Source organism: Pelecanus crispus, chromosome Z (genome assembly GCF_030463565.1).
Source record: "Pelecanus crispus isolate bPelCri1 chromosome Z, bPelCri1.pri, whole genome shotgun sequence".
Taxonomy (NCBI): Eukaryota; Metazoa; Chordata; class Aves; order Pelecaniformes; family Pelecanidae; genus Pelecanus; species Pelecanus crispus.
This window is the reverse complement of record NC_134676.1, coordinates 40,851,289-40,865,952: the sequence shown is the minus strand read 5'-3', so window position 1 is coordinate 40,865,952 and position 14,664 is coordinate 40,851,289. Positions and strand designations below refer to the sequence as shown.

At 37.7% G+C, this 14,664-nt stretch overlaps 1 protein-coding gene across 1 annotated transcript in view; it reads right to left on the bottom strand.

Annotated features, from left to right (window-relative positions):
• The window catches only part of TRPM3 (transient receptor potential cation channel subfamily M member 3), a 293,999-nt gene that overhangs the window by 104,060 nt on the left and 175,275 nt on the right, over positions 1 to 14,664 (bottom strand). The window contains exon 7 of the mRNA XM_075726277.1: positions 1,593 to 1,767. Coding sequence (XP_075582392.1) covers positions 1,593 to 1,767 — 175 coding nt within the window. The remainder of the gene's footprint in view (positions 1 to 1,592; positions 1,768 to 14,664) is intronic.

Sequence of the window (14,664 nt, the reverse complement as noted above, 5' to 3'; positions counted from 1 at the left end):
TGATACAAAACTGGAAGGAATGGCTGATATGCTGGAGTGTCCATCTGGCAGATGGACCTTGACAAGCTGGAGATATGGCCTGACAGGAATCTCATGAAGTTCAACAAGAGGAAATGCAAAGTCTTGCATCTGGGGAGGAACAAGTCAATGTAGTGGTACATGCTAAGGGCCTCCCAGCAGGAAAGATGCTTGGCAGAAAAGGACCTGGGGGTCCTGGTGGACACCAAGTTGAACATGAGCCAGCAAAGTGCCATTGCAGCAACAAAGGCTAATGGTATCCTGGGCTGCATTAAGAGGAGTACGGCCAGCAGGCTGAGGGAGGTGATCCTTCCTCTCTTCTCAGCACTGGTGAGGACACACCTGGAATTCTGTGTCCAGTTCTGGGTTCCCCAGTGCAAGAGAGACATGGACATACTGGAGAACTTCCAGCAATGGGTCACTAAGATGATGAAAGGAGTGGATCATCTTGCATATGAGGAAAGGCTGAGAGAGCTGGGACTGTTCAGCCTGGAGCAGAGAAGGCTCAGAGAAGATCTCATCAACATGTATAAATACCTGAAGGGAGGGTGTAAAGAAGATAGAACCAGATTCTTTTCAGTGGTGTCCAGTGACAGGACCAGAGGCAATGGGCACAAGCTGAAATACAGGAGGTTCCCTCTGAACATCAGGAGATACTCTTTTTACTGTGTGGGTAACTGAGCACTGGCACAGGTTGCCCAGAGAGGTTGTAGAGACTCTGTCCTTGGAGGTATTCAGAAGCCATTGGGGCATGGTCCTGAGCAACTGGCTCTAGGTGGCCCTACTTGAGCATGGGTGTTGGACCAGATGACCTCCAGAGGTCCCTTCCAACCTCAACTGTTCTGTGATTCTATGATTATTTACATATTTTTGGGGGTAGAGGAGAAGAACAAAGAATACTAAAGATTTGGGCATTCAGTAATAACATGCACTTTGGAACTTGCAAAGCATGCTTACGGCCTGATTCAACGAAAACACACTTGAGTCTTCTATAATAAAAACTAAATACTATCCTCGCCTCACCTTGAGTCTGCAAAGAAAGGTGGGACAGTGCAAACAGATCAGTGCACAAGCAGCTATGTGTGAATGCAGGTGGGTGTGCAGAATCATGCAATAGGCAAGGCAAATACAAACTAGCTTATATGAACATGCAGGGCTAAAGAAAACCTGAATACAGCAGTAGATTATATTATAATGACATAGCATATCTAAGCCAGTGAAAGTAATTCCCTGTGCCCTTTGACTGAATCTCTTGACCTGCAACTGCAAGATACCATACATTGTACTTGTCAATGTGTTACATGTCATGGCAAGTAACTATATGATACAGTTTTTACACCTCTGTTTTATTCGATAGACTTTTCTTAGTGTTGCTTTAACTCCCCCCCCCCCCACCCCCCGCTTTTTTTTTTTGTTCTGGATACCTTCAGTATTTTACCGGTAGTGATGATGGAAACAGCCATGTGAGAAAGGTATTGCTTTTGCACTATATTGTTAATAATTTTCTGGGCTCTATCTTACCACCAAATTGAACTTGTGGATGGAGAAAGAACATACACTAGGAAATGACCTACCCTCCTTCTTCAGAGTATTTGTGGCCAAAGGCAAGGATGTCAGAAGCCCGGCCACTGCCATCGCATATCACAACAGGAACAGGAGGAGTGTCTCGCAGGTACTCCAGAACGATGGAGATAACATTGGGACCTCCTTCCACAATGAGGGCCACCACTGGAACCCCTTGACCAATTCCTGGAGTAAAAGAAAGAAAGAAACAAACAAAAAGCCAAACAAAAAAGAAAAGGAACAAAAAATTGCAAAGCCAGCAAAACAAACAAAACAGAACAGAAGACAGGAAAAAAAAAAACCAGACTGAAATTACTGCATTGTGACTATACAGGGTTATGTTAGAGAAAATGGCATTTAGAAAACCATAGATTTTAAGGATGAAAAGGGCCAGTGTAGTCATCTCATCAGTTCCACTGCATAAAACAGTATTTTCTAGAATTATCTTCTGTTTTAAATACAATGTTTGGGTTGAAATAGACCATGAGTTTTTTAAAAGATTGAATCTTGGTTTGAAAGCATAGAGAAGCTACCACTATTCTTCCTAACATGTTCAGTCATGACTTTGTAGCTTGCTTGTAATCCAGATTTTGCATGGTGTCAGTTTCCAATCATTGGGTCTTCTAGTAACTTTGTTTGCCGTTCTAAAATCCCCTCTATGATATTTTTGATGTTGCATTAGATGAATTTTAAGGTTGCAGCTGGATAGCCCTTTAACCTTCTCTTTGATAAACTAAACATATTCTGTTACAAGTCAATGCAATACTCGTTTTCCAGTTCTAGTTGGTCTCACAGTTTTCTTCTTAATTTTCTCCAAATTTTGCAGCATATTCCTTGATTTGCAGACCCCACACCAGGAACATTGCTCCAGAGAGAGCTGAACTAGTGCTGAACCAGAGGAGAGGCATCTTCATTTACAATACTTGTGGTATGATTAGATGGGAGCCCTCTGCAAAAGTTGCAGCACAGACTTTACCAGGAAAGAGAAAGGCAAGCTGACACCAGGCTGGTGTTAAACATGACTGAAAAAGCTTTTATGGCTGTCAGTTCTCAAACAGTTGAGACTGGGGACATTCAAAAGGACTCGGGCAGTAGAACTAGTTGAACATTTGCTATTAGAATTTTTTTGTCAACAGAAAGACTTTTTCCTTTTAAACTAGCTTTTCCTAAGGAAAACTGTATGCATTCCGCGCAAAATGTTGGTGTTTCACTGAAAAATAGGAGTGCTCCAAACTGATAATAGTTGGGTTGGGAAAAGTTACATGAGGCCAGACAACAACAAGTTTTGCTGTGACTGCCTCAGGTTTCCATTTAGAGGGAGTTCAGTCCACAGAAGCAAAGGTAAGCCTGTGAGAGTGGAGCATTAAATCTGGTTACACCCTCTAGAAACATTCACAAATCAAATGATTTTTGATAGTCACAGAAATATTTAGGGATTTTAATTACTGTCAAAAAATGAAGTGAACTGTTCTTTAAAAAAGAAAAAAACCCTGTTCTTATATACAATAGCAAAATATTGTAAGCACGTCCTGAACTACTTTACAAGTAAACAGTGTGTTTCCTGGAGAGACACTCAGCATGCTTCGTAACGGCTGTATCTGCTCTCAGTTTGTGGCTTTTGTATTATATATCTTAAGTAAAGTGCATGGTGTTTATTTATGTTAAGAAAACTATAAGCAGAGTTATAAAATCCAGGCTAATGAAAGAGAGTAAGAAAGGTAGAATATAACAAGGTGATTAACAGAATGATTTGCACAGAGCTCACTGGTTAATTTTTTTATTAATATTAAGGACTTCCCTGCTCTTTGCTGCTCTACTTAGTCATTAATTTCTTTTGGTGGTTAAGTTCTTTTCAAAGATCTTAGTGGAAAACCAGTTTTGGGGAACAGAGTTAAATGAGAAAGGAAAATTAAGAACTTCATTTAAGAAGAATGAATTGTAAGTCTGGTGGGTTAACTTGTCCTACATGTACTTCCATTAACTTTCAGGGATTTAAACTAAGGATTAATTTTGTTTAGTAAATTTGTGTTGTTTACCTTACATTCATTTTAAACATGCTTAAAATTGCATCCCTTAAAAATGCATTCTAGATATTAGCAATAAAACCCACTTTATTCTGAGAATTTTATAAATAATATGATTTTATTCCCACATCGATCCATGTAATATGATATATCTGGTTGCAGTTAAGCATGCAGCAGAGAACCTCATGGCACAAGTCTGCCCATGTTTTCCTTTGCTACTAGGTGACAAAAGAAATGTTGTTTATAGTTATGTCTAGTACAAGATTCTTTTTTTTTTTTTTTTTGTAAGACAATTGCTATCAGAAGATGAATAAAAGTGAAATTCTTGGTGTGGAATATTTTTCTTAATGAGACTTCCCAACATAATCACATGGTGGCTGATGACAGACTCTTCCATTAAAATTTTAATAGAGAATTGGAAAGAGATATTTTATCAGTTAATTTCTAGTGGTCTGGCTAATGTAATGTTAACAAGTTTTTTGAACTTTCTATCAGTACTTGCTTCTTGTGTAGCTTTCCTTTACACCACACTGTATAGCCAGCAGTTCCAGCATTTTTAGTTCTGCTGGCAGCTTTTTTAAGATATGAGTTCTTGGTAGTTGAATAAGGATTTCCCTACACTGTTCTTTCAGTCCTTCTTGTTCAGACGACTGATCACAGAGCAGATCTAACATGAACTCTGACTAGGAGCCCCACAACTTGCAGAAATCTTACATCAGCATTCCTCTTTGGCAGTATTTTCCTCTGGAAACTGCCTGGTAGGTCCCATTTTATTTCATTACAGACAAAAAAGCCCCCCAGTGGTGTGGTTAAAAGCCTGATCCTAACATTTACCAAAGGTGGTCTTTTGTAAAGTATTTGCTATAATGCCATATATGAAATTGTTAGCAAAGCTGAATACAAGTGCACAGATTTGAAAGTATATAACTAATTAATGGATAGATTTGTCTGTAGAACTGTAGTACTAATGGAGTTTCTTGAAGAACTTACCCCGATCCTAATACTACTATTAATTCCTTCAAAACAAGAAGTAGGACTGGTACTGACATCTGCTAATAAGATAATATTAAGAAGTATTCACAGTAATGAGTCAAATCGGATCTGGATGACGTTAAGAATTGAGTAATAGAAACAGAGAAAGTTCACAGTGCAAGATGCAGTCATTTACACGGTGATTAATAAATTCTGCTGTAAACTGGGAACTCATTAGGAGGAAATACTGAAAAAGAGAAAGGTGTGATCCAGCTGATCACAGGAGAACTGAGGCTTTCGTGTAGCAAGATCATGAAGAAGGCAGGTATGATCCTGGAATACACAAAGCAAAGCATTTTCAGTAGAAAATATGGGCACATCAGCACCATCATGTAAGCCACTCATGAAGTTCCATGCAAAATGCTGTCTGTAGCTATGCTCACCCATGTTCAAAAATACAGACTGGAACAAATGGAAGAAAAAAACAAAAGGAGTATATGTCGAATCAAGACACCATCTTATGAGACAAGATTAGATGAGTTTAGCTCATCTTCCTTAGCAAATTGAAGGGTGAAATATCCCCATGACATACAGCACATTGGCCATTATTAGTTTTAGATGGAGTTCAGAAGATACCTGGCTATCAGAGGAGTGAAGCCTTCACAGCCTTCTAGTAAGACTAGAAGGGAAAAACTATCTGAGTTTGGAGTGATGCTCAATAACCATTATAGATGCAGTCACCTTATGTATCTCAAACTGTTCCTAAAGCAGATTCCTTCAGTCTATTGGAAGTTTGTTCAGTCTTGGTGTATTCTGCTCGATATTGGTCAGCTATATAATTCTAATAATATAAATAACGATGGTTAGTCTATACAGCTGAACTGTTTTTGCCTTTTTTGGCCAATGAATTGGTCCTTTGAAAGCCTTTCTAAAATTCTTCTTGCTTTTTTTTTTTTTTTAAATTTTTCAACTGCTATAGTCACAAGAGTTGCATGGCATATAACAGTTCTCTGCAAGTGTTCCAGTTGTGTTTTGTGTTTCACTGTGGTTAATCAGATGGCATTCTTTCTCTTCCCTGATCCTGTAGAAACATATCCAGCATGAAAACAATCCTCTAATTTGAGGCTAGTAAAGCAAAAAAAAATCTCTCCAAATCTACTCTTCAATGAAACTTTGTAGCTTTGAGTTTAAAATAAAAGCTCATGTGAACCTTAATTTATCATACACAATTAAGTTCCAGATTGAAGTGCAACTCTTTCAATTATTCTGGTAGATTTCTTTGTGAACCAGAAAGGATTTAAAACATGAATTTGATTTCTACATCTCATTTTCCTTTTGGAAATCCTCCCTTAGTTTCAGAAAATAGAATTTTTTTCTTTGTAATTTTCATTGTTCTCCATAAATAATTTTTATTTGGAAAAATATATTGTTTCTTTAGTTTGGAGGGAAAATTAGAAAGTACATTTCTGGAATTGGATATAATATTTTAAAATCAGTTAATTATACTTTGCTGATATTTCTTCATAATATAACCCCTTCTGGCTTTCAGGAAAGCTCTCTAGACTACAGTTGTCCAAGTCCTAATGTTATGAACTTTTCCAGATTTATGATTATTAATTTCTGAGCAGTGATGGTATCCACAGTATGTGAAAGAAGTCCATAGACATGGGAAAAAAAGTCATGTCTGCTTGAGTATCTTAAAATTTAAAAAAAAAAAAAATGGATAAGTGATAATGATCACATTCTCAGTTTTCTGTGATGTTCCTAATCACATTTAAATTATTTGTGACATTATATTTGTTTCATAATAAAAGCTTAACTACTTAGCCCAAAGAAGTCTGCATCTCAATAAGTCTCAGGCAAAACCCAGAGCAGATTTGAATTAAACTTTTACATAGTTTGACACCAAAAATCCTGGATGCATCTTTGCTGCTAAATATTAGGAATTTGGAAATGAATGCAGAGGGTCTGTAGAAAAATTTCAGTCAGTGGGAAGACATTGACTGATTATTCCTGGTTAGACATTAACACCGTATTTGCTAACAATTTTGCATCTGTGAAATTGAGAACCGACCATGCCTTCTCTTACTGTAACACTGGACCAATTTGAAAAATGTTGGCATGTGATGCCAATAAGACATAACCTCTGACTTTGGGAAAAAAGGTAGCTGATGGACTTCTCTTTAACTGGTAACCAAAATATTTTTCCTTCTAGATCTCTGTATGTCCTTAGAAATGCAAGAGTCAGGAATTCTCTGCAAGAGCACTATTTCAGCTTGTGCATGCACATTAACCACTAGACTCAAAGGAGGGGCTGGAAGTGCCTGATAGAGCCACAGGGAGCTTCTTGTTTCAGCCACTTCATTCAGAAGGAGAATGTCAGGCTGAGGAGTGAGATGCTAAATCTGAAGGTAATACATTCCTTACAAAGCCAAAGACATCATCATTATAACAAGGGTTTCTTGCTTGTTGAGATTTTTGGAAAGGAGGCAATGATGAGATAAAACAAAGCTGATGAAAAACTGGACTACAGCACCAGTGTTGCTGTCTCCTAGCACACATCCAGAAAGTGGGAATTTCATGCCAAGCATTAAAATAGACAGTCCAATAAATCAACTAGCAAGCAGTTTTCCCTTCATGTTTTTTGTGGAATTTATCACAAAATCGCCCCAGTCTGGGCAAAACTAAGGATAGCACTCATCTTGCTGGGCTATCTCCAACAACACTGATGTTTTCACTAAGTGATCTAAAACTATACGACCTTAGAAATTGTGTGTTTCACATTTTATTAACTGGAAAGAGAGTAGCAGTAATACATTCCACTGAAAAGTTGTCCATTCTGAAATTGCACATAACCCTTCTCGGTACTGGACAAAGCATTATTATTATTATCAGGAAAGACTCTTGATCATTGGTGGTGTTTTCCAAACATAGAAAAAGACCAATTAATTTTCACAGATCTAGATATTTTTTTCTGTTTCTTAGAATGCAGTAAATGATATGTTACTCAGTTTTTTTTTAATATCCTTTGTAGATAAAGGCTCATCCTCTTTTAAGTTCAATTGAATTATTTTTAAATATCTGAAAAATTATGGTGTTTTCCAGCCATCTGGTAGTTACATGGAGGATTTATTTTTAAATTCAGGGTCTTTTTTTTACAGCATTTCTAGGATGAGCTTTGGTTTCAGCAAATCTTTTTCCTATTCCTTTTGGGAGATGGAGAAACTTTCTTGTCTAGCAGTATATCTGTAGACTTGAGAATAGCTGGGAATGCTGACTGTTATCACTGTGAGGTTTATCACTTGGTTAACTGCACTTATGTTTCAAGATAGTAAAGGTCTGATCCCAAAAGCAAAGGTCTTCCTACTTAAGAATTGTCTCAGAATTTTTATTCTCTGTTATTGAAAATAGTTCATAAGCCAGAGAGGAGATTTTTTTCCTCAGATTTTCCAAGGAATTATGCAGTTTGTATTCCAGAGCAGGTAAGTGTGAAACATATCACACAAACTGGAATATTATTATTTCTCATTTAATAAGGTCTCCATCTCACATAGTGAAGTCTTAGCATTCCTGCTATAAATGCCAAAAGACAGGTCATCTCTCATGACTCAATAGGATACAGACAAAACAGTGGTTTTTTTTTCATTTTATGTAATGATTCATCCAAAAAGAAGAAATAGTACTGAAGACCTGGGAGTTAAAACCAGTTCTCTGAGGCTCATCACTATCTTAATTTCTAAAATAATAACTTGTATTTGGAGCATTTCAATAAGCACAGATTTTGCAGGGTAGACTAGATTGCTAACTGTTTCACAGTGTCAGCTATGGTGGATATTATTAGTGCAATATTGTAAATTAGACTGCAATATTGTATGAAAGATTTATACAGTCAATCTAAAGCTTCATTACTATGTTATTGCCTTTGTGGCCAGCAACAGAGCCAGTGAGAGAATTTCTGGCAATTGTGATTCCAGGAAGGTATGTACATACCAGAATATTCGTCCTGATGTGCACCAGTGGCAAGTTGTAGGCCTTCATGTCATTATACAGAAAAATAATCCCATTTTCCCCTTGACAGAGCGGTAGTGCATGAATATGTAAGTTAAAACAATAAACTAGAAGAAATTAATGAATTTGGAAATGGAAGCAAGGAAAAACTGCATAATGCCTGTGGTGAGTGAAAAGGGATTTTAAAAAAATCTACCATGCTTTGCAGAAGCCCTACTTTGTTTTCCCAGTTCTTGGAAAAACATGAATATTTTATACTGTGAGTATATTTATAAATAATCTATAACTGTCTTATAAATTATTACTAATTCTTTTTATGAAGAGCTAAACATGTTACCCATTTTTTTATAGACCAACAAGTGAATAAAATGCCTCATTTACTACAAAATGTGTTTACTACTCATGTTTTTAAGTGTGCTTATAGGAGTAACTGGGACATATCAGTATGTTGTGTACTATGTCTAAGCTCACCCCTGAGATCAGGGCAGATAAAACTGAGATGGTCTAGTTCACTATCCCTGAAAGAAATGTCTCTAATTTCTTCATCTTAACACTGGGTGGTGGTAGGTGTATCTGAGCTAATTTCATGCTGGCCACCTCTGCTCCTTCGTGAGGTCACACATATTGGTGTGGGTTTGCCTACGCTCATTTTCTTTTTCTACCTGGAAATTTTGGCTGGAGAAATTGGTAATTATTTGGATTTGTTTGGGATGTTGGGGCCCATGGCTGTCCCACTGGAGAAGTTACGCACAGCGGCTGGCACAGAAGTGGCATACAGCTGGAAATATATATCACATCTCCCACACAATGTGCAGCTGTAGAGCAAGTTCTCCAGAAGTTGGACGCAATGGGAAGAACTTAAGGCTTAGGTGCACATCAGACAGAGTTGTTTTGGACATACGTTGTGCGTCCAAGCTGTCCCAGAGGGTGGGGAGAGTAAGCCTCCACAAACCTACACACGGTGCATGTGCAGCCAGCCTGACATCTCAAAGTCTCACACATTGCTCACCTTTGCGGTGTGGAAACAGGATTCTCGCCCTTCCTAGAAATCCTGAACCTACTGCAGGCGTGTACAGGGATGTATAGGGCTACCCTGGGCTGGAATGGCTCATCAGTTCTTCAAGAAAGCAGGCGTATTTGCATGATCAAGGGGCCTCTATAGTTTTGTACAGCACCACCCTCCAGGTCCACAGGTTACTAAACTTTCCTGGACCTAGATGTACTGCGGACGGTGGGGTAGATAAATTAGCAGGTTTCTCCACTGGTCGTCATGTCACAAGTTGTCATGTGCTTATCTGGACTCTTAGCAGTATAAAGTTTCTATGACAGGCTTTAGATTTGTTTCAGGCCTCTAACTTGTGTATGTCCTGCAAAAGGTCTTCCATTTGTGGGCAACAGCTACCTTTCTACCTGAAAAATTCTTTTAGGACAATGGCTTTTGTAAGGGGTAAACTCAATGGTCTCTCAGTGGCTGACAAATACAGTCATAAAATAGAAGTCCAAAAATATAAATCCACAGATATACACGTTAGTATGCCTGCAAGTGTCTGCAGCTGCACAGTGCACTCAAAGGCATGCATATAGACCATTTTGCACAGGCTGTTTAGCAAAATGCCCCACAGGTTTCCTGAAAGGGAAGTCTTTATATCCTTTCATGTGCAGAAGTAAAATTAATTTGCATGCAAAACCAGATAGTTTTAAACTTTTCCTGCCGTACACAATTTTACATAATAAGAACCTCTGTTTCTTCCAGATTTTCCTGCCTTCCTAGTCTGCTTCATGGAGAAAATTTTAGTGGTTTGTTTTTTTTTTTTTTAAATGCTGTTCCTGCTAATGGAAAATGCTCCTTTATTATAAGCAACGAAGCACCAGGTTTTCCCAAAGATATTAAGAAAAAATTATCTCTGACCTTTGGTCTTTTAACTAAGTGTCTGTTAATCTGGACCACAGCTTACTTTGCATATACCACTTCAGGAAATTTGTGCTATCTGTACCTCTGGAGTTAAAAACTCCCTGAGCTCCAGGGTTGTTTCACAAGCCCTGTGCTAGTGACTTTCTCTTCCCTGACAAGTTGCTGCTGTTGCCAGCCAGAAAGTACTTGTGTTGCTCTGAGGTATGACCCAATCCCACCCTTGGCTGCAGCCTAATCTATCATTTAAGTGCCCAGTCTGTGGTATCATTGGCTTAAGACTTAAGTCAACTGTAACAATACATGTAAAGGCAAATGGCTAGCATGGTAAAACAAGTAGGGATATGTTTTCTCTCAGCATACTGAAGGTAATCATCCCTCACCTTACAGACATGATACCCCTCATATACATTCACACAGAACTCTATGATATGATGATCAAAACAAGAAACTGCATACAAGCTTTTAAAATGGCAAAAGACTTCATAAACACAAGTTTTTAGCAACTTGGCCTTGAAGTAGAACTTGGGTTCAGAGGGTTATTTAATCTTCACGCAAAAGCACTCTGAGCATGTTTACTACAACTCTGTTATCAGTGGGTATCTTGACACTCACATTAATTTGGTAAATTCTAACCAGTACATCTTGGTTTGTTTTCTTTGATTGTTACAAATGTTTTGGATATGTAACAATGATTGAAACAAAACTATGCTGTATTTGAATGTCGTGTGGATGAATATTTACTAAATTGAAAAAAAAAAATCTTGAAATTACAAATTTATACATGTGATTCTACCAACTAGGAACAGAAACACCAAAATGACCCTGCACATGTGAGCCTTTAATCCTAAAGTAAGTGTCAGTATAAAAAATCCTTAATTACATCAAACAGATGATGTGTTTCCCAGGTTCAGGCTATTTATTCAACAGATGAGGTTACAGTTCAGGATTTTTTAAGGCAAGGACTGTTTATCAGTGGCATTTAGTCACTGATCCCATTTAACTGTTGATAGAAGACTGTTAAAGTGTTGTGAAGCTCAACAAAAATGTTCATGTGCTTACAAGCTCTTTGACGGTTTTGAACTACATTTTGATAAAATCTGATCTTGGTTTTAACCTAAATATGTGAGATGAACTATGATATTTGAGTGGAAATCAACTAATAAACATTAATCATTCATATTTGAAACAGGGCAAAATAGCATTTCTTTCTGAGTTTGTTGCAGAGTTTGAGACTTACAGTGTCTTGAAACTCAAGTTGGAACTTGGGAGTTCTGAGAACTTAAAGAAAAGCAAAGCAAGCCCTTCGCTCAAGAAGTCGGTTTTAAAATTCCAACTTCCAGGCCATTGCTATATTTCATGGGGCTAGCAGAGTATGCAGCAGTGTGTTGCATCAGCAAATGCCGAAAGAAACACAGAACATAAAACCTGTGGCTTTCAGAAGCATTTTGGTCTGAGTGTTTGCGTAGCACTTGGATATCCTAGTGAGAGGTACTTACACAGAATGGATAAACAATTAAATACGCTCTGGAATTTTAATAAGTAGAAGTCCACCCAGTGTGAGCTTAAAAGTTTGAGGAAAGTAATTTTTAATTTCTGAAGTAATATTTGCCTTACAGTAATACAGAGTCAACAGATACTTCTCTTTGGTTGTTCATAGAGTGTGTCTAACCACGGGGTAAGTGCTGCTTAAATGGATTTAAAATGGTATTGGATTTACAATAGTCGTTAAAAAGTTTGCCCACACAAATGTGTCTGCTTCACCTCTGGACATCTGGATGCCTATGGTTCCAACTGCCTCAGAAAGGCTAAGTGATAACAGAGAGCATCCTGAAATAATCCAGATCCTTCCTATTAGGTTACACTGAAATAACATTGCAGCTTGGTTTTTTTCAAGCTATTGTTTTCAGCCTTCAGACCCTTTTTGAAACACCTCCTGATGCGTATGAAACAATCTTGGCTAAAATACCAGTATCAACAGCAAATAGATAAGATCACCTGCATATACAATAGATCTGCTTCCCCCAGCTCTGCAAATCACAGCCGCAGTATGCTTACCACCAGAAAAATTACATTATTAACTACTAAGTGGACACGACTGGAAAAAAGGGAATATAGCTTGTCTTCACAGGATGATGGAGAGGGATGCTGGGTCTTATTACCCAGAAAGACAGGAACATCCCCCAGATGCCACAACCAGCTCAAACTTAATTTCACATAGCTGCACTTCTTACAGTCAGCTCTTCCTTTTCTTCACCCATTATCTCCAGTATCTTCCCCAGAGCAGAACCAGTTACTACTTATTCCAGACACAGCAAAGATGAGACAGATATTTCTTTTAATCCCTGAAAGGACTGTTCAGTAATAACAGCAGAGAAACTTACAGATTTTTAAAAAAAAAGGAGCCCAAACTCATTCTACCATCTTCTGAACAACTTTGTTTTCTGTTTTCATAAATTAAGTGGAATTTCCACTCATTTGGAGGCTCATTACATGCCTGATGTCTAGAGGAATCAAAGTGACCTGGTAAACCAATACAACAGATTCTGAGAATATTTGCTGTCTTTCTCAAATCCACAGAACTAAAGGATTATGTGTAACAGAATGACACAGAAGCACTACTAATAAAGAAAAGCTCACAATCATCAGACATATTTTTGCTTTTCAATTTATTTTTTGACTTTTCTTCTGCCATAGGCTCATTGAATCTCATTTCCTATAATTTCCTGTTTCTTTTTAATGCTTCCAAACCACTTTTTAAAATTAGTATTATAATTTTTGTTTTGTTCAGCTTTATTTTTTCCTTTGTAGTTTGCATTCGTTCTCCTTGTTCCCCTTGCTATGGTCACTTCCATTCTGCATTCTCATCTTTCTAATTTCCTTTTTGGTATCCCAATCACACTTTCACTTCCTCTCTGCCTCCTTGTGTCTAATCCATAATCCTCTTTTATCTCTATTTTTAATTCTCCTCTTTACTAAGAGTACAATCGCATTTTGTTTGTCCCAGCCTGTTCTCTTTTCTCTTATGCCTCATCTCAGTACTTTCATTCTCATTTTTATTTGTTCAGTGCTCCTTCCTCATCTGTCTAAATATGCCATCCTACCAGATGTGGCATTGACAGACAAAGCTGTGGCCCTGACACCTGGACCGTATCTTCATTTAATATTGGACTGATCCTAAAAACTTCTCCAGAGGACATCAAGGATGGTAACAAGAAAAACTGATGAAAAATTTGTGATACCTTCTTTTGATTTTCATACCTGTCTTTGCAAAAGGACAAAGTTTAGAGAATCCTCAGATCATGCAGTAAATGGGAAGAGTCTGTGTAAGACTAATCCTGGGATTTGTGAGCCTCACAAGCCAGCAACAACCCACTTGGTTACTTTCTACGGGATAGCAATATGTTGTTCAAAGCTGGCACTTCAAGTTCAAAGACACGCACACAAGAACCTTCATGGATTTCAGTCAAAACTTACGCTATCTGTCCTAGCAGTCAACAGTTTATTAGTCCAGTATTACAGGACCTAACTGGTTTTGCTCTTCTTGGAGCTTATCAGCTGTAGTTAATGGCCTAACAGACTCAGGAGCAACTACAATTTTAGTAATTTTCACATTCTATCTAACCTTCTTTGATACTTTCCCTGGTTCCCTTTGGATGTGAGCAAATTTTAGCCGCATATTTTAGCCAGAACTGTAGAAAGTTATCACAGTAACATAAACAACTTTTACACTGCTTCAAATTACATATTGAGGAGCTTTTCCTTGTCATATTTTGCGTATTTGTCAACATACCGGACACCATATAAGTTCAGAAAATTATCTCTCCTTTCTCACCTGTTCTAGAAAACTACTACAGGTGAGATGCAGAACCGCAGAAATTTTGCTGAAAAGGATTCACCCTAAAATAATCTCAGTTTCTTAGTTTTATGGCTTTGTTCTGATTTTTACAGTGAATTCAATAAATCTAAAATGTGCAAATATTATAGAGCTGAAATTACCTGTGTTCTTTTGCTTGTACATCAATCACATGAAAACACATATGTTTTCAACAAACTCATCTGTTGAAAATCAAGTCCATGAGAGGAATTTATGGATCCACTTGTACTAAATTGTGTATTTTTCTGTACTTCAAGAACAATTTTTAACCTGCATATGCTTTCTCAGCCCTT